At 41.7% G+C, this 27,388-nt stretch overlaps 1 protein-coding gene across 13 annotated transcripts; it reads left to right on the top strand.

The window, feature by feature from the left end:
- Positions 1–361: 361 nt before the first annotated feature.
- On the top strand, positions 362–27,189 carry LYRM1 (LYR motif containing 1). 13 transcript variants are annotated; one of them, XM_067706472.1, is made up of 6 exons: positions 1,066–1,383; positions 3,664–3,766; positions 8,793–8,926; positions 20,819–20,977; positions 25,339–25,431; positions 26,559–27,189. In XM_067706472.1, exons 4-6 carry the CDS (start codon positions 20,819–20,821, stop codon positions 26,673–26,675), a joined length of 369 nt encoding a protein of 122 aa, XP_067562573.1. In that variant the 5' UTR covers positions 1,066–1,383; positions 3,664–3,766; positions 8,793–8,926; the 3' UTR covers positions 26,676–27,189. The 13 variants fall into 13 exon arrangements, with proteins under 13 accessions (XP_067562579.1, XP_067562572.1, XP_067562570.1 ...); XM_067706475.1 differs by having other exon boundaries at positions 1,066–1,431; XM_067706471.1 differs by lacking the exons at positions 1,066–1,383; positions 8,793–8,926 and adding an exon at positions 473–497.
- The last annotated feature ends 199 nt before the right edge of the window (positions 27,190–27,388 follow it).

Genomic DNA, 27,388 nt, shown 5'->3' with positions numbered 1-27,388 from the left:
CCAAGATACCAAGTGCAATAAAGAAAAAAAAAAACAAACAACAGCAAAACCCACCACGATTACCACCTAGCCACGGAGAACTAAAGTGGAAAGGAGGGGTATGCAAGGGAGAGGATGGGGGGTGAGGGGGTAACGGAAAAACACAATACATTTGTCACCCTGTCCCACTTCCTATACAGGATACAGGCAAAGCTTCCAGCCCCATTACCTCAGGCACAGATGGTTATCGTTTATAGCAAAGGTGCATAGGAAGGCCTCCAGGTCTGAGCCCCTTAATTCCAGGGCTGTTAATGATTAAAGAGAAAGATGGGGGTGGGGAGGGAAATGAGGGCGGAGGGAGCTGGAGATTCACCCACCACCTCTCGCTTGGGCTCCTACCTCACGGCGCTTACAAGGGGCAGAGGACCAGAGTCTGCACTCCCTTCAGGGCAGCTCCGGCCCCCAGAACCCCAGGCCCTGGATTGAGGGGTGCTGGCGGTAGGGAGGAGGGACAGTAGGTAAGTTTTCTGAGCCCTGCGGCTGACACGCCACAGGCTCCCCTCACAGCCTCCTCTCTTCCAGCGGGACCAGTCCAGACAAGGCGCCGATTTCCACTCCTCCCCTTCCACCCCCCCCCCCTTTCTCGAAGGTACCCAACCCCCGCCCCTTCATCTCCCAATGCCTCCCCTTTTCCTCAACCCCCCCGCCTCAAACTCACAGCTGCTCCAGAGGTTCCTCCAGTCAAACCCTTTCTGGAAACGACGGCGGCCCGGCGGGTCCAAAACACCTACCATCCCCGCTCGCGTTTCCAGGCTCCCTACCCCCGCCGCCGCCGCCGCCGCCGCCGCCGCCCCCGCCGCCGCCGCCTCTTCTTCCACCACTGCCGCCGCCTCCTCTTCATCTGCGGCCCACCGGCGGGGGCCGCCCCGAAGCCCCGCCCTCTCCATCGCCTCCTGCATCATCACTTCCGGTAACCCCGCAAGCCGCCCGCTCCAGGACGCGGAATAGGAGGAGGGCGGGTAGGGAAAGAGTGGCAGTTTGCGTCACGACGTACGCAAAGACGTACGAAGCCGTCGCCAAGTAAGGGCAAAGACCTAGCGACGCGGAGGGAGAGCTAGGAGGAGATGGACTGGACCAATTTTTGGCTGGGATGGGGGGAGAGAGGAGAACTAAAGGGAGAAAAGGAAAATAAGGAAAGGATGAACTTGGATATATTGTGGCTGTACGGCGGAGCGTGGTCTAGAGTTTGAAGTTTAAGGAAGGCTCGAGCCTACCCTCGACCTGGGATGATGCTCCCACAGAGGTCCGTCCGGTGGTTTGGTACGGCCTGGCCCACCGGACCTGCCAGAGCTCAGTCGGCCGCAGCTCAGCTGGGCTCCCGGCGCCGCCTCCTCCCAGCCTGCGGTAGGCTGCCGGGCTTCTGTGGGTGGGGGAAGGCTGGACTGATGCAGCGTGAGTGTAGAGAATGGAGACGCTGACTCCTGGCGCGGGAGACTGGGGGAAGGGGTTGGCTCCCCAGGGGCAGGGATGGGGTGGGGTGGGCGGGGTGCGACGTTGCTAGGAGACGAGCCTGTGTGACCTCCCCCCCCCCGCCCCCCCAGCCTCGCGAGGGCGGCTCGGTGTCACCGCCGCTGGTCTCGGCAACTTGCTAAGGGAAGCGGCTCGAGGACCAGGAAGGGGAGCCCTGGTTTAGGAACGCTGAAATGCTGGTTTGGGGCCCATCTGAGACTTCTCAATCCTTTGGATTCCCGAATGTAAATGGGAGATTAGTAGGGGCAAATCCGGGGGCGAGAGGCGTCCAGCTGAGGAAGGTTGGCACAGACGAGTCCCCTACACGATAGTGAGATTTTCTAAGATAATGAGAACCAGCTTCTTAAATCCCTCGGTCCGCCAAAGGCGTTGCTCCGTGACTTTTTATTCGAGTCCGGGAGAAAGTTAAAAAGTAAATCAGTAAGATATCAGCAAGTGAGAAATGCCCCAAAGGTAGTAGTATCAGGTGAAGTGGTAGAAGATGGGGGGAGGGCCACTCTAAATCGGATAAGTCTGTTCAGAGGAGGCCGGGTTTACAGAAATCCGAGAAAAGAGGGAAGCTAGGGAATGAGCTTTCTAGGTGGAGAAATGAACCAACGGGAAGGGATCTGAGGAAGGAAATGGCGAGAAGGCCATGTGCTTGCAGTAGAAAGGAAAGAGCCAGAGCCAGAGTGGTCTGTGATGGAGAAGTGGCAGGGCCTGATCAAGCATAGCCTTTTAGCTCAAGGTGAGGGTTTAGCTGTTTTTTAAATGGAGGGTTTTAAGAAGGAGTGACCAGATCTGATTTACATTTTTAGAAAATCATTCTTGGCTACTGGATAGAGAAGGGTAGACGTAGTCAGACCTGCTAGGAGGCTGTTGCAGTAGGGCCAAGGGGGAGGTGACAGTAGTGTTGTATTCACGGTGGAAATGGAGAGAATTAAATTTGAAATGTACTCGGAAAGTCGAGCTTGCAGGACTTGCTGCCAAATTGGATGTGAAGTGTATGGGAAAGGAAGGAACCAAGGATGACTCCGCAGAGAAAATAGTTTGGAAGGCACTACTATTATTTTGAACATACTAGTTTTGATAAGTCTATTAATGGTCCAAGTAAAGATGTTGAGAAGTTAAATATACAAGTCAAGGGAAAACTGAGAGAGAATAAATGTAGCAGTTTATTCCTGGATCACCTAAGAAGAGGGTGCAGATAAAGAGGAAGGCCTCTCAACTCCTTGGGGCTCTTTACATGTAGAGATGATCCAGAGAAGGAAAAGCCAGCAGAGGAGACTCTTGACACACACAAAGCCTCCAAGCTAGAAGGAGGCCCCGTAATATCCTTGAATAATGGGACCCACCCTCATAATCATCAAGACTCATCCTCAGAGGCCTGGCTCAGATCTCTTTCCTCCTTTCCTCTGCCAGCTGTCAGTGCTTTTGGACTCCTGCTTAGGTGATTTGTGTTCATTACAGCAAACCTTACTTTGCTTATTAATTGTTTATAGGTCTGACTACCCTGTGAACTATTTCTTCTTTGTGCCCTGCTGACTCCTATTTCAGAGCCTTGCCCATGAACCCAACATATAGGAACACTGTGTCCATAATGTATCAACCATGGACTTCAACAGCTTCTGACAAAGGGGCATTTGTCCCCGCTGTGGCTGCCACCTCCACCACGAGATATGGTTGATTTCATAAACTCTAGAAAGGGTATCAGAAGAATAATCAGAAGGCCTGGGTTTCAGTCTTGCATCTCTACTGACCAACAGAATGGCCTTGAATAAGACCCTTTTCTTTGAGTTTAGGGGTCAGCCTAGATTACAGATTACAAACTGGCAAGACAGATATTGCCTACAAATGTAGTTTGGCCCACAGATTGATTGAAATTATTTTTTAAAATTTACTTGCCAAATTTAAAAATCTGATTTTCGGCTTCATTTGAAAAATGAGACAATCTGGCAACACCAACTTGAGGTTCCTACAGAGCAACAGTCAGCTGGAGCCAATGAAATTCTTCTCCCTTCTTCTACCAGCCTAACCCCTGTGGGCATTTGATTTGCAATTTTTTGGTCTAGAGCTCTGCTGGCCATATGTAGCCACAAGCTACATGTAGCTATTTAAATTTAAATGAAATAAAATTTTAAATGCAGTTCCTCAGATGTACTAACCGTATTTCAGGTGCCCAGTGCCAGTGGCTACCCTGTTGGACAGCGAAGATATAGAATATTTCCATCATTGAAGAACATTCTGTTGGTCATTGTTGGACTGGAGAAACTCGAAGGTACTCTGGTTGCTAATCATTCTGCTCACTAAAGATGGACAGTCAGTGCTCCTACTCTAAAGGAACTTTGTCTAGTAAAGAGCTCCCGTGCTTCTGCAGGTGGGGAAAGTTGCTTATTCAATAGGTGGAGGGTACTTGGAAACTGTCGTGAAGGCGGAGACCCCCGGTGCAGGGTGAGGGTTATATATCAGGTGGTTGGATCAAGGGTTAGGTGTATCTAATGTTATAACCAGAGCCCTTTTGTCTGTTTCTTAATCCAGTTTCTTAGGAAATTATCACAAAGAAGGGGTTTGAATGTTTTAATTTAAATGTTTTATGTTCTCTTGACTTCCCTAGTTCCTATGAAGGGTTCACATCCTGAGTAGTTACGAACGAATGACTGGGGTTGATCTTCAAGCATTGACCAAGTTTTCACCCATTGCCAGCACATACACACAACACTCCAAACACACACCTCCTACTTCTGGTAACTTGTTCTCACTGCCTCTTATTGACCCTTCCCTTGTCTTTGTCTCTTAAAATATGATGATAAGGAAACAGTTGCTTCCATTTCTTTTGAACTGAGAGACTGAAACTTGGTTTCCATTTGGAGTTTCTATCCCTGAGGGGGCAAATTGCTGTACATCTCTTGGATACAAGAGCCTGATTGGAGTTCCCCTTACAAGTGTGATCTTGTCTGTGCTCCTGTGCTGATATATTGAGGATGAATATATGTGCTTTACATGATCTTATTTGGGATAGTTTAGAAATCTTTCAGACATAAATATTTTTGGTTTTTCCCTGTCTTCTGAAGATTTCCCATGTTACGGGGCCTAACCTAATTTATTTTCCTTTAGATAAAAATATGATATACCCTTTCCTCCCTGACCCGTATCTCTGACATACCATATTGTCAATTTCTGTGTAAAAAGATGCTGTTTCAGAGAATAGCCGCCGTATGATTAAGTACACCACACAAGCATATCCTGAGATATACAAAACAGTGTGTGGCATTACACTTCCCCTTTTGGATTCTAGTAACCAAAAACTGAATCCAGGTCAGGAAACAAGTCCATGGGGCGTGTGTGGGGTGGGGAGATGGGGGCACTTGGTTTAGCTTCAATTTAGGTAAGATGATACTGTATAGGATATGGGAATACATCAGAAAGTAAGGAAGGATAACGGATCTAGGAGAAAAGTGCACCGAAGGATAAGCAAGGAGTAAGAGATAAAGGAAGAAAAATAGGAAGGGAAGCTTGCTCATGCCCTTGGTGTTGGCACCTGCATTGTATTTCCAGTAAGAAGTCTGCTCTGTGGTCTGAAGATAAGCGATGCCTCGGGCAGGGTTATTTACTCATACTGAAGAACAATAGCTCTTTACTGTGCAGGGATTATTAATGATCAGAGGGAAACAGCTTTAGGAAAATCCATTACTGCCACAAAGCGATAATTTCACCAGCAGGCAGCAAAGTTTAGCAGAGATAAAAGAGGCCTCACTGTTCCTCCTTTATTTCCTCCTTTTCAGGTAACATTTGCCTTTGTTAACTTCCAATGCTAAGTGATTTACATGGATTATTATGAACAATCCGTAAAACAACTCTTTGAAGAAGGTTCTGTTCCCCATTTTAAGAAGCCGAGGCTCAGGAAGATTAATATCTTGCCTGATGTGGTGAAGTCAGGATTCAAACCCAGATCATTCCAGAGCCCATTAGTTCATTGTTTGTATTATATCTCCTGTCCTTTACATCTGTGGAAAAATTTTGAACGCCTAAAATCAAGGTAGTCATTCTCTATTCTGCTATCTGGGGCAAGAAAATCTGTTTGCTTTGACATTATAAGAATGCTTCAGTTCCCTGGAGGTTTTCCAAATGACAAAAGCTTTAAATTATCATTTTTTAGGTTGGTTTTGAACCCTCATCACTTGGTTGCAATGGACCTTATTCCCCCAAAGGATTGTTTTCAAGAAAAAAAATATCAAAAACTCATTTTTCTATATGTTTGATTCTAAGCTTCCTGGAAATATAGTATATCATTTCAGTCCTGTGGACAAACCCTAAGTGGCCTTAAGAGAACTTAAGAGCGAGGGTTATGTAACAGCTGTGTATACTGCCCTAGATGGAAGTGAGAAGACTGCCTCGCTAAATAACACTTAATCTTCAATTCTCACCCTGACACCCACAGTGCCACTCTTGAAAACATCATTGTGAGGGTTAATTAGTAATTTTTAATGCTCTAGGGTCTTCTGTTGCGAAACCTGATGCAAATACCACTGCATATATCTCAGGATGAGAATGGTAATTACTGGTGATTATTCTGTGTGGGTAAATTTTTTCTTCTAACAAATGTATTTCAAGCTCCAACTCTGGGCCAGGCCTAGGAGTGTAATGGATGAGACAGGGTCCCAACCTGCTTCTCTCTCTCCCTCCCAAAACACACACAGTGGAGGAAGAACCATAAGTCAACAGAAAATTACAGTAGAGTAGAATGAACATTATGATAGGGGTATACACCAGAGCAGGGACGCTGACCCAGTGTGAAGAAGGCACCCCGTGAAAAGTGATGAAAGCCAAAGGATGAGAGTCAGCAGTTAAGCAAAAAAAGAATATTTCAGTTGTATAGGTTGGGGCCTTCCATTTGGCAAAAAGAAGGAGTCCCAGATCTAAGAAGATAGGGCAGCAGGACACGGGATAGGTCACCACTGGTACACGGTGAACACATACGATGGATTTCACTGGGTGAGTTTCATTATCACCCTCCCCCAAAATCATAAAGTAGTTGGGAGAGAAATTTGACTACATTATATTCATTGGTTATGATTTTATAAATTTACACCTAAGGACAGATCTTGAAAGAATGGAGTCGCCTTCCACCTGGGGTTTGAAAGTCAGTTAATTTCCCTTGCCTTTTCTGTCCCTTGTTTGTACTGCAACACTTTTTCTTCAGTAGAAGGCAAAGCCTCATGGGAGTGCAACATTTGGAATTTTGACATTCCTGAGACCAGAGTCATACTTCTATAAATTTCATCTGAGGAAAGGGAATTTTCATCTCTGCTTTTAAACTTCTAAGTGTTCATGCAGTGATGCTCTTTCCAAAGGTGAAAGAAACTGTTCCAAAGGTGGGGAAAAGGGTGAAGTGGATAAAGCCCCTAGTCCTGGCAAATCTTCCTGTAGGTCTCCTGCAAAACTAGATCTAGACATGCCAAGTATATAGACCCTTTCACTGTATTTTCCTTCTCCACAGCAAGTGGAAGAGTGAGTGGGTGGTGCTTTTTTTTTTTTTTTCTCCCTAGGAAATTGATCACTGCCTGTTTGGAGTCCCCATTACTGACTCCAAAATAAAAACAGGGAAAAGCTTTCAGTCAGGGAAATAATCATTCAGCTTTTTTGGCTCTTAATCCCAGTTCTCCTGTCAGTTAAGTAGCATTAGGCAAGACTCTTCACCATCTGCAAGACTGGTAGAATCACAAGTACTTATGATACAGTTTGAAATCCAGCATGTTTTTAAAAATGTAAATCAGACCATGATACTCTTACTTGCTTAAAACCTACCAATGTCTTCCTTTTGCTCTTAGACTACAAATCAAACTCCTTTCCAAGGCCTACTTTCTCAGCCTGTGCTGGATCCTGTCCACCTGTGGTCCCACTTCCCCCATAGGCTCTCAACTGTATTAACACTGAGGTTGGTTCCCACCTCATAGCCTTTGTTCCTGCTGTTCTTTCTTCCTGCATCACCTTCCCCTGAACTCTTCCCATTAATAGGTTCCTGAACACCATTCAAGACTCAGCTCAAACATCACTGACCACCCAAAATAAAATAACCCCCACCTCTGCTCATTCATATCATATTACTGTTTCATTCCTTGAGAGCACATATAACCAAAATTATACAAAAATATATACAAAAATTTTTCTTGTATATCATCTGCCTCTGCCACTAGGATATAAGCTCTAGGAGGACAGGGACCATGGCTGCATGTTTATCACTGTATGCCTAGCCTGGCACATGGGCACTGAATAAATGTTGGATGGATGGATAGATGCTTGGGAGTAAAGAGTTAAGACCTGCAGGGTAGTAGCACTGTAATGAGTGCTGGTATCTCTTATGTGATGTCAGCTCCTTTGGAGTGTCAGGGACAGGGTTGCCGCAGGGAACAGAAGAGCACAGCAGTCCAGTTAAGTGCACAGCCTCCTCTAAAGGTGCTGGTGTGTAACATCATTACTGAGGAAGGACAGTTGCAGGGGAGGGGCAGATGGTATATGGAAAACCTTATAAAAGGGTAATTGCAATTCAATCAGGGTGCAGAAAGATTGGTCTTTTGCTCTTTGTAGGAAGGGAATAGAATTTAGTTCCCATTGTCACAACTGGCTAAGCTCTTTAAAGCAATCAGCAGACATTCAACCACATTTACTGAGATTGAGCAGCCTATTTAGTGATTAAAAGTTGGGGCTCTGACTCCACACTATCTGGTTTTGAATCCTGGCTCCACCTCTTCCTCGCCACGTGACCTTGCTCAAGTTACTTAACCTCTTTTGGCATCAGGTACCTCTTTTGTAAAACAGGATAATGTAGTATTTACCTTATAGAACTGTGCCGATTATGGGAGTTAATATATGTATGTAAAGTACCTAGGAAGCCTAGCACAGAGGAAGTGCAAGATAAATGTAGCTGTTACTGTTATTATTATCATTCTTATCCTTATTATTATTCCTTTAATGAGCAAAATGCGGTCCCTGCCCTCCAGGAATTCAGAGACTCTGGGAAGAAAAAGACAGTGAAACTGCAAAAGAACAATAGCTGGATGTGATAGAAGCAGAGAAAAAGGTGCTCCAGAAAAGCCTGAGAATAAACTGGTGTCTACAAGTTGAGGTGGCCAGCAGAAGACAGGCATTCTAAGTGAAAGTTTCAGCAGAACAAACACCACAGCAGGGTGCCTTATAGCTACAGTTCCCAGACTCAGGTTTTTGGGGACTCCACATCACAATTTCTGCTATTATTTACCTATGTTGTGTTGTGTTGTTTTGTTTTGTTCTTCGGCCACACTGCGCAGCATGCCGGATCTTACCCCGACCAGGGATTGAACCCCGTGCCCCTGCAGTGGGAGCGCAGCCTTAAGCACTGGACACCAGGGAAGTCCTACCTATGTTTTAAACCAGCTTAAAAGTTTCCGTAATATGTTTAAAGGTAGCTCTATATCACTACAAAATAGAAATCACTTTAAATCATGTGTTTGTTGGGCTATTAAAACACATTAAGGGAATCACACTAAGAAAATAAATATTTTCTTGTACATCAAAAATTACCTCCCCAACCAGTCTTTGGGACACTTGCTTTAAGGGAAACTTCTGACTATGACCTGAAGCCAAAATGGACTAGCAGCAATATTTGTCAGCCCTTTTTTAATGGTAGGCTGCACGTGGTAGGCGCTTGGTAATGATTTTATCCTGGCACTGTGTTTATGCATGAAATACGATTTGAAGAAAAGAGCCCAGTTTCCAGTCACAATTCCTCCCAGGCACACTTCCTATCTCTTATCTTTCCTCATTCTGGGATTTGAGGGTTAAGGAAGTGAAAAGCAGAATTTGAAGAAATCTCAGTCTCAGAATAAAAGTTAGAAAACCTTAACTGTAAAAACTCTATAAGAACTGACTTCACAGGCAGTTGAGACTGAAGTTCAGTTGTGGTCCTCTAAACAATTTCATATTCCTGATGTCGACCATGGGAGAATCCCAGCAGACCCCACTGCATCAGGTCAACCCCTGAGACTAGGGAAGAAGAAGAAGGGCTGACTCAGCCTTTCATCAATAGTGAGAGGTCATTGATAGTTTTAGAGGAATAAATGTTGGTTTCAAGCCATCATACCACAGGGAGGAAGACTCTCAGGCAAAAGTCACGTTTCCTAAACAAGTTGCTTCCTGGGAATAAAGATATAAACCAAAAAGAAGAGAGCTTCGTGACATTTTTTAAATTTATATGGCTGATTTTGTTTCTAGAATCACAAGCTTTGTAACAACCACTTGCGAATAGTACATAATGGAGAACACAGCTTTAGACTGTGGAAATCTTTTGGACTGAAACACAGTCTGGGCCACCTGATGTTGGAGAGGAAGACATCACTTATTTCCCTTTCAGGATTAGTTTTCAAAACACTTAAACGTTAAAGGGCTTTGAAAATGGTCTTTTTAAATACCAATTGTTAGTTCTGCTTGTTACCTTAAATACCATACTTGCAGGGCGTGTGTATCAGCTTATGGTACGTAATCAGTTATAGTTTGAAGCTGTGGTTCAGACAGTGGTAAAAACAAAGAAATGAAAGTCAGACTTTGGAGAAGGCTGCTGCTGTTTTAATATGCCATACTGCCTTCACTTTCCTTAAGTGTCATGCAGTCAAGGAAGTTGCATCTGTTAATGACAGGGAAGTGAAGCAGTCATTAATAGAGGTTAGTCGAAGACTCTGTTCCTCACAGGAACTGACTCATGTATTTTCACATGAAACCATGGAGTTTTAGGGAGAGCCAGAAACTCAGAAACCTGTTTCCTTACCAGGAAGAACATCATCAATTCATCCGAGTTTTCATTACAGTTATAGCCACAATGCATGATGATCTCTTCTGGTTTGTATGAATTCCTTTCAAGCATTTTTTCCTGTGAGGTATAATGGATATCAGAATGGATATCAGGTATGTCCTTTTAACTTTTGAATTGGGTGAAGTAGTGATTTCAAGCTTTTCATCCAATGGTTAAGCCTTGGTTCATTCCTCATTGCTTAAGAAAGGTCACCAGGGTCAGGATAAGTAAGAGGTGCAGTCATACTCAAAAGAGACATTCTCTCTAAGGTGAAGTCCTTGCAATTACTTAGAATTTCTAGATAAACACAGCTCCTTCCAGCTCCCATCTGCTTTCTTTAGCTGCCTAAATTCTCATAAGCTCAGGACCACTCTAAAGCATGCAGTCTCCATGTATTACCCCTGCCCCTTGGGTTTGAAATGGGTCTGTTCTCAAAGGGCAATGAGCAGCCTACTTCTCAACAGATGACCTGTTTGAGGAAAGCCCAGGACTCATAATGAGGTGTCCCAGTGCCTGGTCCTGCTACTCACTTGCTAAATCTGTCTTCCTTGTCTTCCCAGCCTGGTAATTTGTTAAGGGCAGTACAGTATTCACTCTCCTAAATTTGACTAATCACAATCCTCTAGTAGTGGGATTTTTTTTCATATCTTCTCTGAATTTCCTTTTTTTTAAATCAAGGTATACTTGATTTACAACATTATATTAGTTTCAGGTGTACAACATAATAGATATATATCACATCTTCTTTATCCATTCATATGTTGATGGACGCTTAGGTTGCTTCCCTATCTTGTCTGTTGTAAATAATGCTGCTATGAACACTGGGTGCACTTATCTTTTTGAATTAGTGTTTTTTTTCAGATATGTACCCCAGGAGTGGAATTGCTAGATCATATGGTAATTCTATTTTTAGTTTTTTGAGGAACCTCCATACTGTTTTCCATAGTAGCTGCACCAAGTTGCATTCCCACCAACAGTTCCCTTTTCTCCACACCTCGCCAACATTTGTTATTTATGTTCTTTTTGATGATAGCCATCTGACAGGTGTGAGGTGATATGATGGTTTTGATTTGCATCTCTCTGATGATTAGCGATGTTGAGCATCTTTTCATGTGACTGTTGGCCATCTCTGTGCCTTCTTTGGAAAAATGTCTATTCAGGTCTTCTGCCCATTTTTTAATCAGGTTGTTTTTTTGATGTTTAGTTATATGAGCTGTTTATATATTTTGCATGTTACCCCCTTATTGGTCATATCATTTGCAAACATTTTCTCCGATTCAGTAGGTTGTCTTTTCATTTTGTCAATGGTGTCCTTTTCTGTGAAAAAGCTTATTAGTTTACTTAGGTCCCATTTGTTTAGTTTTGCTTTTGTTTCCTTTGTCTTAGAAGACAAGTCAAAAAAAACTTGCTACGATTTATGTCAAAGACTGTTCTGCCTATGATTTCTCCTAAGAGTGTTATGGTTTTCAGTTCTATATTTAGGTCTTTAATCCATTTTGAGTTTATTTTTATAAATGATATATGATGCTATTTTGATAACTGTAGCTTGGTAGTATAGTCTAAAGTCAAGGAGCATGAAGCCTGCAGCTCTGTTCTTTCTGAAGATGCTTTGGTTATTCAGAGTCTTTTGTGTTTCCATACAAATTTTAAAATTATTTGTTCTAGTTCTGTGAAAAATGCCATTGGTATTTTGACAGGGATTGCACTGAATCTGTAGATTGCCTTGGGTGGTATGGTCATTTTAACAATGTTATTTCTTCCAATCCAAGAACATGGTATATCTTTTCATCTGTTTGCATCCTCTTCAGTTTCTTTCATCAGTGCCTTATAGTTTTCTGAGTACAGGTCTTTTACCTCCTTGGTAGGTTTATTCTGAGATAGTTTATTCTTTTTGATATGATGCTAAATAGGACTGTTTCCTTGATTTCTCTTTCTGATAGTTTGTTGTTAGTATAGACAAGTGCAACAGATTTCTATATATTAATTTTGTATCCCACAACACTACTGAACTTATTGATGAGCTCCAGTAGTTTTCTGGTGGCACCTTTAGAATTTTTTATGTATGGTTTCATGCCATCTGCACACAGTGACAGTTGTACTTCTTCCTTTCCAATTTGGATTCCTTTTATTTCTTTTGCTTCTCTGATTGCTGTGGCTAGGACTTCCAAAACTAGGTTGAATTAAAAAATTGGTGAAAGTGGGCTGCTTTCTGCTTTTCATCACTGAGTATGTTACCTGTGGGTTTGTCATATATGACCCTTATTATTTTGAGGGATGTCTCCTCTATGCTCACTTTCTGGGGAGTTTTTATCATAAATGGATGTTGAATTTTATTTTATTTTTTTCACTTTTTTTGGCCATGCCATGCAGCATGCAGGATGTTAGTTCCCTGACCAGGGATCGAACCCATGCCCCCTGCAGTGGAAGCATGGAGTCTTAACCACTGGACCACGAGGGAAGTCCCAAATGCATGTTGAATTTTGTCAAAAGCTTTTTCTGCATCTATTGAGATGATCCTGTGATTTTTAATTTTTAATTTGTTGACATGGTGTATCACATTGACTGATTTGCAGATATTGAAATCCCACTTAGTCATGGTGTATGATCCTTTTGGTGTCTTGTTGGATTCGGTTTGCTAATAATTTGTTGAGGATTTTTGCATCTACGTTCATCAGTGACATTGGCCTGTAATTATCTTTTTTTGTGATATCTTTGTCTGTTTCTGATATCAGGGTGATGCTGGCCTCATAGAATAAGTTCAAAAGTGTTCCTTCCTGTGGAATTTTTTGGAATAGTTTGAGAAGGATAGGTGTTAACTCTTCTGTAAATGTTTGGTAGATTTCACCTGTGAAGCCCTCTGGTCCTGGATTTTTGTTTACTGGGAATTTTTAAATTAATGATTCAATTTCATTAGTGGTAATTGGCCTGTTCATACTTTTTCTTTTTTTGAATTTTATTTATCTTTTTTATACAGCAGGTTCTTATTAGTTATCCATTTTATACGTATTAGTGTCTAGATGTCAATCCCAATCTCCCAATTCATCCCACCACCACCACCCTCCTCTGCCGCTTTCGCCCCTTGGTGTCCACGTTTGTTCTCTACATATGTGTTTCTATTTCTGCCTTGCAAACTGGTTCATCTGTACTATTTTTCTGGATTCCACATATATGCGTTAATATACAACATTTGTTTTTCTTTTTCTGACTTACTTCACTCAATATCACAGTCTCTAGGTCCATCCACATCTCTACAAATGACCCAATTTCGTTCCTTTTTATGGCTGAGTAATATTCCATTGTATATATGTATGACATCTTCTTTATCCATTTGTCTGTCGATGGACATTTGGGTTGCTTCCATGACCTGGCTATTGTAAATAGGGCTGCAGTGAACATTGGAGTGCATGTGTCTTTTTGAATTATGGTTTTCTCTGGGTATATGCCCAGTAGTGGGATTGTTGGGTCATATGGTAATTCTATTTTTAGTGGGGTTTTTTTTGAAGAAACTACAATTATTTTTACTGAAAAATGTGAAAGTGAAATATTATATTTATTGCCTTATTTTTTTAACATCTTTATTGGAGTATAATTGCTTTACAATGTTGTGTTAGTTTCTGTTGTACAACACAGTGAATCAGCTATACGTATCCCCATATCCCCTCCCTCTTGTGTCTCCCTCCCACCCTCCCTATCCCACCCCTCTAGGTGGTCACAAAGCACCAAGCTGATCTTCCTGTACTATGCGGCTGCTTCCCACTAGCTATTTTACATTTGGTAGTGTATATATGTCAGTGCCACCCTCTCACTTCGTCCCAGCTTACCCTTCCCCCTCCCTGTGTCCTCAAGTCCATTCTCTACGTCTGCATCTTTATTCCTGTCCTGCCCCTATGTTCTTCAGAACCTTTTTTTTTTTTTTAGATTCCATATATATATGTTAGCATACGGTATTTGTTTTTCTCTTTCTAACTTACTTCACTCTGTATGACAGACTCTAGGTCCATCCACCTCACTACAGATAATTCAATTTTGTTTCTTTTTATAGCCGAGTAATATTCCATTGTGTATATGTGCCATATCCATTCATCTGTCAATGGACACTTAGGTTCTTCCATGTCCTGGCTATTGTAAATAGTGCTGCAGTGAACATTGTGGTGCATGACTCTTTTTGAATTATGGTTTTCTCAAGGTATATGCCCAGTAGTGGGATTGCTGGGTCATATGGTAATTCTATTTTTAGTTTTCTAAGGAACCTCCATACTGTTCTCCATAGTGGCTGTATCAATTTACATTCCCACCAACAGTTCAAGAGGGTTCCCTTTTCTCCACATCCTCTGCAGCATTTGTTGTTTGTAGATTTTCTGATGATGCCCATTCTAACCAGTGTGAGGTGATACCTCATTGTAGTTTTGATTTGCATTTCCCTAATAATTAGCGATGTTCAGCAGCTTTTCATGTGCCTCTTGACTATCTGTATGTCTTCTTTGGAGAAATGTCTGTTTAGGTCTTCTGCCCATTTTTTGATTGGGTTATTTGCATTTTTAATATTGAGCTGCATGAGCTGTTTATATATTTTGGAGATTAATCCTTTGCAAATATTTTCTCCCATCCTGAGGGTTGTCTTTTTGTATTGTTTATAGTTTCCTTTGCTGTGCAAAAGCTTTTAAGTTTCATTAGGTCCCATTTGTTTATTTTTGGTTTTGTTCTCATTACTGTAGGAGGTGGGTCAAAAAAGATCTTGCCGTGATTTATGTCAGAGTGTTCTGACTGTTTTCCTCTAAGAGTTTTTAGCGTCTGGTCTTATATTTAACTCTTTAATCCATTTTGAGTTTATTTTTGTGTGTGGTGTTAGGGACTGTTCTAATTTCATTCTTTTACATGTAGCCATCCAGTTTTCCCAACACCACTTATTGAAGAGACTGTCTTCTCTCCATTGTATATCCTTGCCTCCTTCATCATAGATTAGTTTACCACAGGTGCGTGGGTTTATCTCTGGGCTTTCTATCCTGTTCCTGTTCTATATTTCTGTTTTTGTGCCAGTACCATATTGTCTCAATGACAGTAGCTTTGTAGTATAGTCTGAAGTCAGGGAGTCTGATTCCTACAACTCTGTTTTTTTCCCTTAAGATTCCTTTGTCTATTCAGGGTCTTTTGTGTCTCCACACAAATTTTAAGACTTTTTGTTCTAGTTCTGTAAAAAATGCCACTGGTAATTTCATAGGGATTGCATTGAAATCCTAGATTGCTTTGGGTAGCATATTCATTTTCTCAATATTGATTCTTCCAGTCCAAGAACATGGTATATCTCTTCATCTGTTTGTGTCATCTTTGATTTCTTTCATCAATGTCTTATAGTTTCCTGAATACAGGTCTTTTGCCTCATTAGGTAGGTTTATTCCTAGGTATTTTATTCTTTTTGTTGCAATGGTTAATGGGATTGTTTTCTTAATTTCTCTTTCTGATTTTTCATTGTTAGTGTATAGGAATGCAAGAGATTTCTGTGCATTAAGTTTGTATGCTGCAACTTTACCAAATTCATTGATTAGCTCTAGAAGTTTTCTGGTGGCATCTTTAAGATTATATATGTATAGTATCATGTCATCTGCAAACAGTGACAGTTTTACTTCTTTACCAATTCATATTCCTTTTATTTCTTTTTCTTCTCTTATTGCCATGGCTGGGACTTCCAAAACTATGTTGAATAATAGTGGACATCCTTGACTTGTTTCCGATCTTAGAGGAAATGCTTTCAGTTTATCACCATTGAGAATGATGGTTGCTGTGGGTTTGTCATATACGGCCTTTATTATGTTGAGATAGGTTCCCTCTGTGCCCACTTTCTGGAGACTTTTATCATGAATCGGTGTTGAATTTTGTCAAATGCTTTTTCTGCATCTATTGAGATGATCATATGGTTTTTATTCTTCAATTTGTTAATATGGTGTATCACATTGATTGATTTGCATGTATTGAAGAATCCTTGCATCCCTGGGATAAATCCCACTTGATCATGGTGTATGATCCTTTTTTTTTTTTTTTTTTTTTTTGCGGTACGTGGGCCTCTCACCGTTGTGGCCTCTTCCGTTGCGGAGCACAGGCTCCGGACACGCAGGCTCAGCGGCCACGGCTCACGGGCCCAGCTTCTCCGGGGCATGTGGGATCCTCCCAGACCGGGGCACGAACCCGTGTCCCCTGCATCGGCAGGCGGACTCTCAATCACTGTGCCACCAGGGAAGCCCCTATGATCCTTTTAATCATTGTTGCATTCAGTTTGCTAGCATTTTGTTGAGGATATTTGCATCTATATTCATCAGTGATATTGGTCTGTAATTTTCTTTTTTTGTAGTATCTTTGACTGGTTTTGGTCTCAGGGTGATGGTGGCCTTGTAGAATGAGTTTGGGAGTGTTCCTTCCTCTGCAGTTTTTTGGAAGAGTTTGAGAAGGATGGGTGTGAGGTCTTCTCTAAATGTTTGATAAAATTCACCTGTGAAGCCATCTGGTCCTGGACTTTTGTTTGTTGGGAGATTTTTAATCACAGTTTCAATTTCATTACTTGTGATTGGTCTGTTCATTTTTCCTATTTTTTCCTGGTTCGGTCTTGGAAGGTATACCTTTCTAAGAATTTGTCCATTTCTTCCAGGTTGTCCACTTTATTTGCATAGAGTTGCTTGTAGTACTCTCTTATGATGCTTTGTATTTCTGTAGTGTCCATTGTAACTTCTCCTTTTTCATTTCTAATGTTATTGATTTGAGTCCTCTCCCTCATTTTCTTGATGAGTCTGGCTAAAGGTTTATCAATTTTGTGTTTTTTCTCAGAGAACCAGCTTTTAGTTGTATTGATCTTTGCTGTTGTTTTCTTTGCTTCTATTTCATTTATTTCTGCTCTGATCTTTACAATTTCTTTCCTTCCACTAACTTTGGGTTTTGTTTGTTTTACTTTCTCTGGTTCCTTTAGGTGTAAGGTTAGATTGTTTATTTGAGATTTTTCTTGTTTCTTGAGGTAGGATTGTACTGCTATAAACTTTCCTCTTAGAACGGCTTTTGTTGCATCCCGTAAGTTTTGGATCATTGTGTTTCGTTGTCATTTGTTTCTAGGCATTGTTTTGATTTCCTCTATGATTTCTTCAGTGATCTCCTGGTTATTTAATAATGTATTGTTTAGCCTCCACGTGTTTGTGTTTTTTACGTTTTATTTCCCTGTAATTTATTTCTAATCTCATAGCATTGTGGTTGGAAAAGATGCTTGATATGACTTCAATTTTCTTAAATTTACCAAGACTTGATTTGTGACCCAAAATGTGATCTATCCTGGAGAATGTTCCATGTGCACTTGAGAAGAAAATGTTATCTGCTGTTTTTGGATGGAATGTCCTATAAGTATCAATTAAATCTATCTGGTCTATTGTGTCATTTAAAGCTTCTGTTTCCTTATTAATTTTCTGTCTGGATGATCTGTCCATTGGTGTAAGTGAGGTGTTAAAGCCCCCCACTATTGTGTTACTGTCGATTTCCTCTTTTATGGCTGTTAACACTCGTATTGAGGTGCTCCGATGTTGGGTGCGTGTGTATCTATAATTGTTTTATCTTCTTCTTGGATTGATCCCTTGATCATTATGTAGTGTCCTTCCTTGTCTCTTGTAAGACTCTTTATTTTAAAGTCTACTTTGTCTGATATGAGTATTGCTACTCCAGCTTTCTTTTGATTTCCATTTGCATGGAATGTCTTTTTCCATCCCCTCACTTTCAGTCTGTATGTGTCCCTAGGTCTGAAGTGGGTCACTTATAGACAGCATATATATGGATCTTCTTTTTGTACCCAATCAGTGAGCCTGTGTCTTTTTTTTTTTTTTTTTTGCGGTACGCAGGCCTCTCACCGTTGTGGCCTCTCCCATTGCGGAGCAGAGGCTCCGGACACGCAGGCTCAGCGGCCATGGCTCACGGGCCCAGCCGCTCCATGGCATGTGGGATCTTCCCGGACCAGGGCATGAACCCGTGTCCCCTGCATTGGCAGGCGGACTTTCAACCACAGTGCCACCAGGGAATCCCTAGCCTGTGTCTTTTTGTTGGAGCATTTAATCCATTCACATGTAAGGTAAATATCGATATGTATGTTCCTATTACCACTTTCTTAATTGTTTTAGGTTTTTTTTTGTAGGTCCTTTTCTTCCCTTGTGTTTCCCACTTAGAGAAGTTCCTTTAGCATTTGTTGTAGAGCTGGTTTGGTGGTGCTGAATTCTCTTAGCTTTTGCTTGTCTGTAAAGCTTTTGATTTCTCCATTGAATCTGAATGAGATCCTTGCCAGTAGAGTAATCTTGGTTGTATGTTCTTCCCTTTCATCACTTTAAATATATCGTGCCACTCCCTTCTGGCTTGTAGAGTTTCGTCTGAGTAATCAGCTGTTAACTTTATGGGAGTTCCCTTGTATGTTGTCATTTTTCCCTTGTTTTAATAATTTTTCTTTAATTTTTGTCTATTTGATTACTACATGTCTCGGCATGTTTCTCCTTGGGTTTATCCTGCCTGGGACTCTCTGCACTTCCTGGACTTGGGTGGCTATTTCCTTTCCCATGTTAGGGAAGTTTTCAACTATAATCTCTTCAAATATTTCCTCGGGTCCTTTCCCTCTCTCTTTTCCTTCTGGGACCTCTATAATGCTAATGTTAGTGTGTTTAATGTTGTCCCAGAGGTCTCTTATGCTGTCTTCAGTTCTTTTAATTCTTTTTTCTTTATTCTGTTCTGCGGCAGTGAATTCCACCATTCTGTCTTCCAGGTCACTTATCCGTTCTTCTGCCTCAGCTGTTCTGCTATTGATTCCTTCTAGTCTATTTTTTTAAATTTTTATTATTGTAATGTTCATCTCTGTTTGTTTGTTCTTTAATTCTTCTAGGTCTTTGTTAAACATTTCCTGCATCTTCTGGATCTCTGCCTCTATTCTGTTTCCGAGGTCCTGGATCATCTTCACTATCATTATTCTGAATTCTTTTTCTGGAAGGTTGCCTATCTCCACTTCATTTAGCTGTTTTTCTGGGGTTTTATCTTATTCCTTCATCTGGTATATAGTCCTCTGCCTTTTCATTTTGTCTGTCTTTCTGAGAATGTGGTTTACATCCTCCAGGCTGCAGGATTGCAGATCTTCTTGCTTCTGGTGGATGAGGCTATCTAAGAGGCTTGTGCAACCTTCCTGATGGGAGGGACTAGTGGTGGGTACAGCTGGGTGTTGCTCTGGTGGGCAGAGCTCAGTAAAACTTTAATCCGCTTGTCTGCTGATGGGTGGGGCTGAGTTCCCTCCCTGTTGGTTGTTTGGCCTGAGGAGACCCAGCACTGGAGCCTACAGGCTCTTTGATGGGGCTAATGGTGGACTCTGGGAGGGCTCACGCCAAGGAGTACTTCCCAGAACTTCCGCTGCTAATGTTCTTGTCCTTGGGGTGAGCCACAGCTGTCCCCCACCTCTGCAGGAGACCCTCCAACACAAGCAGGTAGGTCTGGTTCAGTCTCCTATTGGGTCACTGCTCCTTTCCCCAGGTCCTGATGCTGACACTACATTGTGTGTGCCCTCCAAGAGTGGAGCCTCTTTTTCCCCCAGTCCTGTTGAAGTCCTGCAGTCAAATCCTGGAGGGGCCACAAGATCTTCAGTCATCAGAGAGATTTTCAGTTGTACTTATTATACAGTTCTTATGTGGACAAGGAAGTAGACCAACAATTTTGAGAAATATTTTCGACAAGGTTATGATGAACTAAAAAACAGTTTGCAACCTGACAAACTCTGGGTGGAATTGAGCCTGCAGATTCATTTTATGTTTGGTACTCACATTTTCAAAAATAAGGAATTACTGTCTTTTTTGAAGTTTCATATTTTAAAAATCTCGACTGCCACCTATTGTTAAGCTATCAGGAAATCTGGCACCCTTAGGCCCTCAATTCTACATGACAGCAGCTGGCTGGGGCAGAGTAGCAACTGTCCCCTTTCAAGGGGGTACATCTTCTCTAGTTGGCCACTGTCCCCACCCAGCCGGTTTTCCTCATTTTGTTACCTGCCAGGCTCCAGAGGCACTTGAGTTTGCAATCCCTGCATTAAACTCAAGTTCACACTTAACTAGAAAATTCAGTTACTCAAAATGTGGCTTCTCCTATGCACTCAGGTTAGTGATGTAATTTTACCAGAATATACACTAAAAGCATCATTCCTAAGATATTCTGGCAAAGAATATACTGGTTTAAAGAACACTAAATGTGCATTTTGGTTTTGTCATGGTCATGAAAGTGGCCATCATGGCAAACAGCAAGGTTGAGCAACCTTTAACCATGGGATGACGTACAAGGCCATCTCGGAGACGCTGGTATTCATAATAACACCGTTCTGGCAACACTAGCAAACAGATCTGTTCAGAAAGAGCAGTTATTTCTAGACTAATTAAAGAGCTTGATTTTTAAAAATGTACAGCTGCCTCCCTGCCTACTGTCAAATTGAATTTTTATGCAAATTTTTCCTCTTCTATTTTGGTGGGTCGGAAGATGACAACGGCAACACGACAAGAAGTTCTTGGCCTCTACCGCAGAATTTTCAGGCTTGCGAGGAAATGGCAGGCTGCATCAGGGCAGATGGAAGACACCATTAGAGAGAAACAGTACATATTAAATGAAGCCAGAACACTGTTTCAGAAAAACAAAAATGTAAGTAGGTTCTAGCTGGAGATTGCAAGGAGGAGAGCAATTTCTTGTGGTGCTTGTTCATTTCTTCTCTGTCCTAAAGTTGAGAGGACTGAGCAGCACAAGTCAGAGTGACGGCGTGTGGAGCAGGAAGGGGCAGAGGCACAGCCTAGCTGGCTTGCCCAACCCGGGCTTCTCTCTTCGCTCTTGGCAGGTCTCAGTCCAGCGGGTAAGTGGCTCAGCATCTTCAGAAGAGGAAGTCCATGAGCCAGGTGACCTGAGTCAGGCCAGTGAGAATTTCCAGGGTAGGATAGGTTCCTCACACGCTGTGCCTGTTGTCAGCCACTCCCACAGGAGGTACGCAGTTAAATTTGGTTTTTTTTTCAATTCAGAAGCTATTCAGAGCCTCCAAGTATAAACCCATTCAGAGGGAAGAGAATAGGTTTAAGATGGGGTTCCCTTCATGACTTGGCTTTGAACTCAAGCCTCTTTGGCTAGCAGAGAGACTTTGCTCTTTGGGACCTCAAAATTGGGTAAAATAGTGCCTCCATTTGCTAGTTGAACCCAGACACCAGGGAGCCAAAAACCATTCCAAGAGGCTTGACTCGACAAACCATAAAGCATCTACCTGTCAGCTCCTTAGGAAGACTGCCTGGCCCTAAGCATGGAAGGAGGCTTTCAGCTCCTGACTTTTCTTGCCTCTTTCTCATTGATCTCATGGATTCAGCACTGTCACTGTTCACTTCGTGAAACTTCCTGACAATTTACACTCTTTACTTTTCCCTCTCTGACCCCATCTCCGTCCCCTTTTCTGCCCTGTCTTCTTCACACACACTCCTACCAGCTGTAAGCGTCCTCTGAAGGTCAGCCCTCTGCACTGAGAGGCCCAGGCACCATGGTTCCAGATCCCATATCTTGACCTGTCATCAGCCACCTGCAGGAACTCACCACAAGCATAGTAGCCCAAAGCAGAACTCATCTTTCCACAAGAACACCTCCCCTTCCCAGCTTTCCCATTTCTGTCATAGCTCCTGCCACTATTTTGTGACCCATTGCTCTCATTCTTTCATTCAGCAAGTAGCTGAGTGTCTACCATGTTCCAAACACCAGACTAGACATCAGGGATATAACTGAGCAAAACCGAGACAGGGTCCCTGAAAGATGTTTCAGAGTTAGATAGAAATGTAAAATTACAATTGGGGTAGTGCTACACAAGAAACCGTCTCGATCTACAATATCCTTCCCTTCTCATAATCCCTGAAGTCTCCCTGCTTTTAATACCAACCTGCTTGTGAACTTTTTCTGCTCTTACCATAGACCATGCATACCACATCAGAGTGTATGTACCCCCCAAGGTCCTGAAATAGTCCTTTGAGGAATAGAAGTAAAATATTGTAAGTGCTGTTTCTATTTATTTTTATCGCTCTTTTAAAAATGTCTATTATATATATATTTATAATGGAATTATTAATATATTTAATAAACTTATAAATACACATATGGGGCTCAGAAATTTTTTTTTTTTTGGCCACACTGTGTGGCTCGTGGGATCTTAGTTCCCTGACCAGGGATTGAACCCAGGCCACAGCAGTGAAAGTGCCAAGTCCTAACCACTGGCCCACCAGGGAATTCTCAGGGCTCAGAAATTTTTTATTGAAAGAAGTATATGATCAAAAATTTTGCAGACCACTGAGCTATACCTACTCCTAATTAGTTGGTGATATTCTCTTTTTTTTTTCTTGTTTGTTTCATTTATGTTGGTATGGTCTCCTTAACCAGATTGTCAGTTCCTTGAGCACATAGACAGTTTCTTATCCTTTTCTAGTATATCTCATGGGCCCTGCCTTGTGGTTGTCACTAAATTACTGAGCATTTACAAATACTTTGATTCAGTTGATCTTCTCCAGGAAGTCTTCCTCAAGTTCTCTGCCCTCACCCGACCCCATGATGGCCGGCTACTCTGCTATATAGGAATCTAGATAGCAGTCTGTAGCAGTCATTGCCCTTGTTGATTATATACCATTGTGTCAGAGTTGTTCTGCCAAGGTAATATCCTTGATAGTTGACGGCAGGGACCATGACCTCACAGTGTCTAGTCTGGTGCTGGGGATATCATAGTAGTATGTGCCCAGTAAACCTTTGCAGGTTCACTCACCTAACTACTGCCCAAGACCCTTTGGGTTTTCAGTTAAGGCAATAATAATCCTTCATTTGCCCCTGCTTGAATTGGCCCAATGTGGTGTGAGCCAGAGGGAGGTGGTGTATTTGCCAGTGGTGAAGCCCGCGTGCCTAGAGCCTGTGCGCCGCAACAAGAGAAGCCACCACGATGAGAAGCCTGCATGCCTGAACGAAGAGTGGCCGCTGCTTGCCGCAACTAGAGAAAGCCCGTGTGCAGCAACGGAGACCCAACACAGCCAAAAATAAAATAAATAAATTTATAAAATACTGGGACTTCCCTGGTGGCGCAGTGGTTGAGAGTCCACCTGCTGATGCAGGGGACACGGGTTCGTGCCCTGGTCCGGGAGGATCCCACATGCCGCGGAGCGGCTAGGCCCGTGAGCCATGGCCGCTGAGCCTGCGCGTCCGGAGCCTGTGCTCCGCAACGGGAGAGGCCACAACAGTGAGAGGCCCGCGTACCACAAATAAATAAATAAATAAATAAAATAAAATACATACTTGTTTTACCATGTATTAGAAAGAAAACAGTACCAGATAATTTTGCAAGTACTGTGCTTAGAGAGTCCATTTAAAGAAAAAGTTTAATATTAGTATAGGTAGTTGTGGATATGGCAGAATCATGCAGGCAGCCTCTGAATGACTGATTTGGAAAACTCTAACCCAACTTGTTCAAATGGACAGCTGGAGCCCCAGGAGCCCTCAGCCCCCTTAACCACATCTTTATTAGGGGCTTCTTTCTTCCTAATCCCTCACGTAGACATAAGAGACATAAGTAGTCTCTTGTAACCTCACTTGCTATAAGTGCTTAATAATAACCCAAAGGTATCTCATTAATTGGTCTAAATCCTAATGAGCAAATGAGAACATGGAAATCTACTCCCAAGGTGGACATCAGAGCAATAGCTTCTGAGAAATACAGAGGTCAGAAAGCTGAGCCTCTGTCCCAAGGGACTCAGCTGTGGTTCTTTCTATGTGTTGCAGTTTCTGGAACTTTACTCCAAGAGGTACCATAGGACAGAATGCCCTTGGAATTTCCAAGCCACGATGGCCCACACTTCACTGTGGGTGTCATCTGGGGCTGATGGAATCCCAGCTCTGCTTTGAGGCCCACTTACAAACTCTTAGCAGAGGCATGTGTTGACTCATTTTCCTTCCTCGGAATGAAACGGTTTCTCCCCTTCTCCTACCTGGCTTTCTGTTTTTCAGAATGAACTTTTCATTCCTTTACTTGAAATTGGACTACCACAATTTAACTGTTTTGAAATTTCAAATGTCATTTCTTTTCCTCGCTAATGAGCAAGACAGTTTACAGTTCAAAATAGGAGGTGGATCATTCTCCAATATCTTACTCGGGGTTTCTAGACAGCACTTGCTGATAATTGGGTTACTTGAAAGTAACTTGATCAACAAGGGGAGGATATGAAGAAGCACTGTTGTTCATTGTTGGTGGGAATGTAATTTATGGATTGCTCTTAGGAATGTAAATTGGTACAGCCTCTTAGAGGGTAATTTGAATCTACAGGGAATATCTGTGAGAATTAAAAAAGCATGAACCCTTTAACCTAGCAGTTCTCTCTCTAGGAAATGATCTTTCAAATATATTTGCATGTGAGCCAAAAAAATTTTTAGAGGGATCCACTGTTTATAATGGCAAAAGATTGGAAATAACCTAAATGTCCATCAGTAGAAGATTGGTTAAATTATAATACAGCCTTATGTTGGAATTTTGTGCAGCTGTTAAAAAGAATGGGGCAGCTCTGTATGTGTAAATACAGAAGGAGCCTCAAGTTGTTAGTGAAAAGGCAAGGTTCAGAACTTTCATTTTTATAAGAAGAAATGCTAAGTTTACAGAGGTATACTTATATATGCATAGAATATCCCTGGAAGAACAAACAAGAAACTTCTGATAATTGTTGTCTCTGAGAAGGGGAACTGGGAGACAGGAAGAAGAGGGAGACTTTATTTTACATTATATCCTTTTGTATTATTTGAATTATTTTTACCATGTGCTTGTATTATCTACCTCAATAATTTTTAAAAGTTAAATCCATGGGAAATTTTATGCTAAATTGCTTTTGATTTTTTAAATTACCAATATTTAATTTAGTGGCTAATGAACTGAAAAAAGTTTAAGAAAATGTGTACCTATACTTTATGTAGCATTGGAAAGATGCTAACAATCTCACCTATTTTTTCCCTTTTAATAGCTTACAGACACAGACCTGATTAAACAGTGTATAGATGAGTGCACAGCCAGGATTGAAATTGGACTACATTACCAGATTCCTTATCCAAGGCCAGTAAGTGTGACTCCGGTTAACATGTAGTGTGTACTTATCCTTGTCAACCCAGTTATTTCCAAGAATGTGTACCAAGAGGGCTAGTGTTTGCTGAGAAGTCTAGAGCTACTGTAGCAGGCATGTTGGAAATAAGCTACCCTTGCGTGGCCACCAGCCCATCACAACAGACTAAAATGTCAATGAATGCCTGATTTCTCCTACTTGAACAACTTTCCCTTATATGGAAGGGAAAGCCAGCTCACATTTACATAGCTTTCTCTTCTGACTTTCACCTTTTTTATGGAAATATTTTTATTTTCCTTATTGTAAAACACAGGTTTATTGTTAATGAAAGAATAAAATTCAAATATTAAAGGAATGCATAAGGTAGAAAGTGAAAATTGTCAAAAATTCTCACCCTGTGGAAGTGACCGCTATAACTGTTGAGTTGGACCATATGAAATTGCCAATATTCTACTCTTGACCTACAAAAACAGCAATTTTATATTGTATTTGCTCAGCCTAACAGTTTGGTAATATATCCTTTTAGTCTTTTTTTCTATACTCACGTACGTACATTTTCTTAAAGTATATGGGACCCTAGGCCTACTGTTTATCGCCTATTTATTTTACTTCCTCTCTTTTGGATATCTTTTAAAATGGATGCATTGTATCCTATTGTAAGAATATGCCATAATTTAACCAGCACCCACCCTTTCACTAGACATTTATGTTGGTCCCAGTTTTCCACTATGCAAAGAACATCTTTGTGTATACACTTTTTTCCTCACCTTCTTTGGACTCTCATCTCACTGTGTGATCTGTGGTTTTTTGCTCCATGCAGGAAATATGGCAAAGAAGAGCACAAGCTTTGGAATCATACAGATCTGGGTTCAAATCCTGGTTCTATCACTTAGTGTATAATCTTGAGCAAGTTATTTAACCTGAACCTCCATTTTCTCATCTGTGAATATTAGAATAATAATTCTCTATGAGATTACATTGAGGATTAATGTGTATAAGGACTATAAGGAATCATGAGTCAGTATAGAGTTAGCACTTAGCAGAGAGCATGGTACTTAGTAAATCTTCAGTGAATATAAGCTGCTGCAATGAATATAATTCTTAATATTATTATTATTATTCAGATTCATCTACCTCCTATGGGCCTTACCCCACTACGAGGCCGGGGACTTCGAAGCCAGGATAAATTGAGGAAATTTGCCAAACCAGTATATCTCAAGTCTCACGATGAAGTTTCCTAACCCAGAAAAAAAGTTTTTTTCTGAGAATGATGAGCCAACTAGGTCTTAAATGTAAACCAGACAACAAAGCTCTTCTTGATTGGGAGCAAAAATCCAAATATCTTCTTAAAACCTTCAAAATACTGGTACTCACCCCATGGCGTGTGCTCACACATCACTACAGTTTGTCAGGATCTTGCTGCCTGAGTGGACAGCACTAACCCTAGAGGTCATGGACCTTATATCCTCACTGAAGCATCATCTGGAAACAAGACTAAGGCCTGTGGGCAGAAGACTGAAAGGTGACAAAGCTCTTCAAGGGAATGCCGGTCACCACACGTGCCAGCTGATATGAAGAAATTAGCCAGTTGCTGGAAGTTCTCATGGCTACTATAAAACTATATACCACCCCTCAGAATATTTTTAGGCTTTTTTTTTTCAAGTTATAGATTTGCTTAAAAGTGGGTTTTTTGTGTGTGCTTTGTTGTCTTCTGACACTTCCAATTTCCACATAAACAACTCCCCTTAAAAAGCGCATCATTGGATCAATCGTGTTTTTTCACTGAAATTTTATATGAGACCCATCTCTGCCCCAGACATACACATACACAAAAGTTCATGTCTTAGGTAAATGCATATGTTTAGTTTATCTTAAAGCCTATAATTACTTTGGATACACTTAGGATCTGAAAGGCTCACTAGAAACTCATACTGCATTCGTTATGAGAATTTTA

The sequence above is a fragment of the Pseudorca crassidens genome, chromosome 15 (assembly GCF_039906515.1).
Source record: "Pseudorca crassidens isolate mPseCra1 chromosome 15, mPseCra1.hap1, whole genome shotgun sequence".
NCBI lineage: Eukaryota > Metazoa > Chordata > Mammalia > Artiodactyla > Delphinidae > Pseudorca > Pseudorca crassidens.
This window is presented reverse-complemented; position numbering and strand designations above follow the sequence as displayed.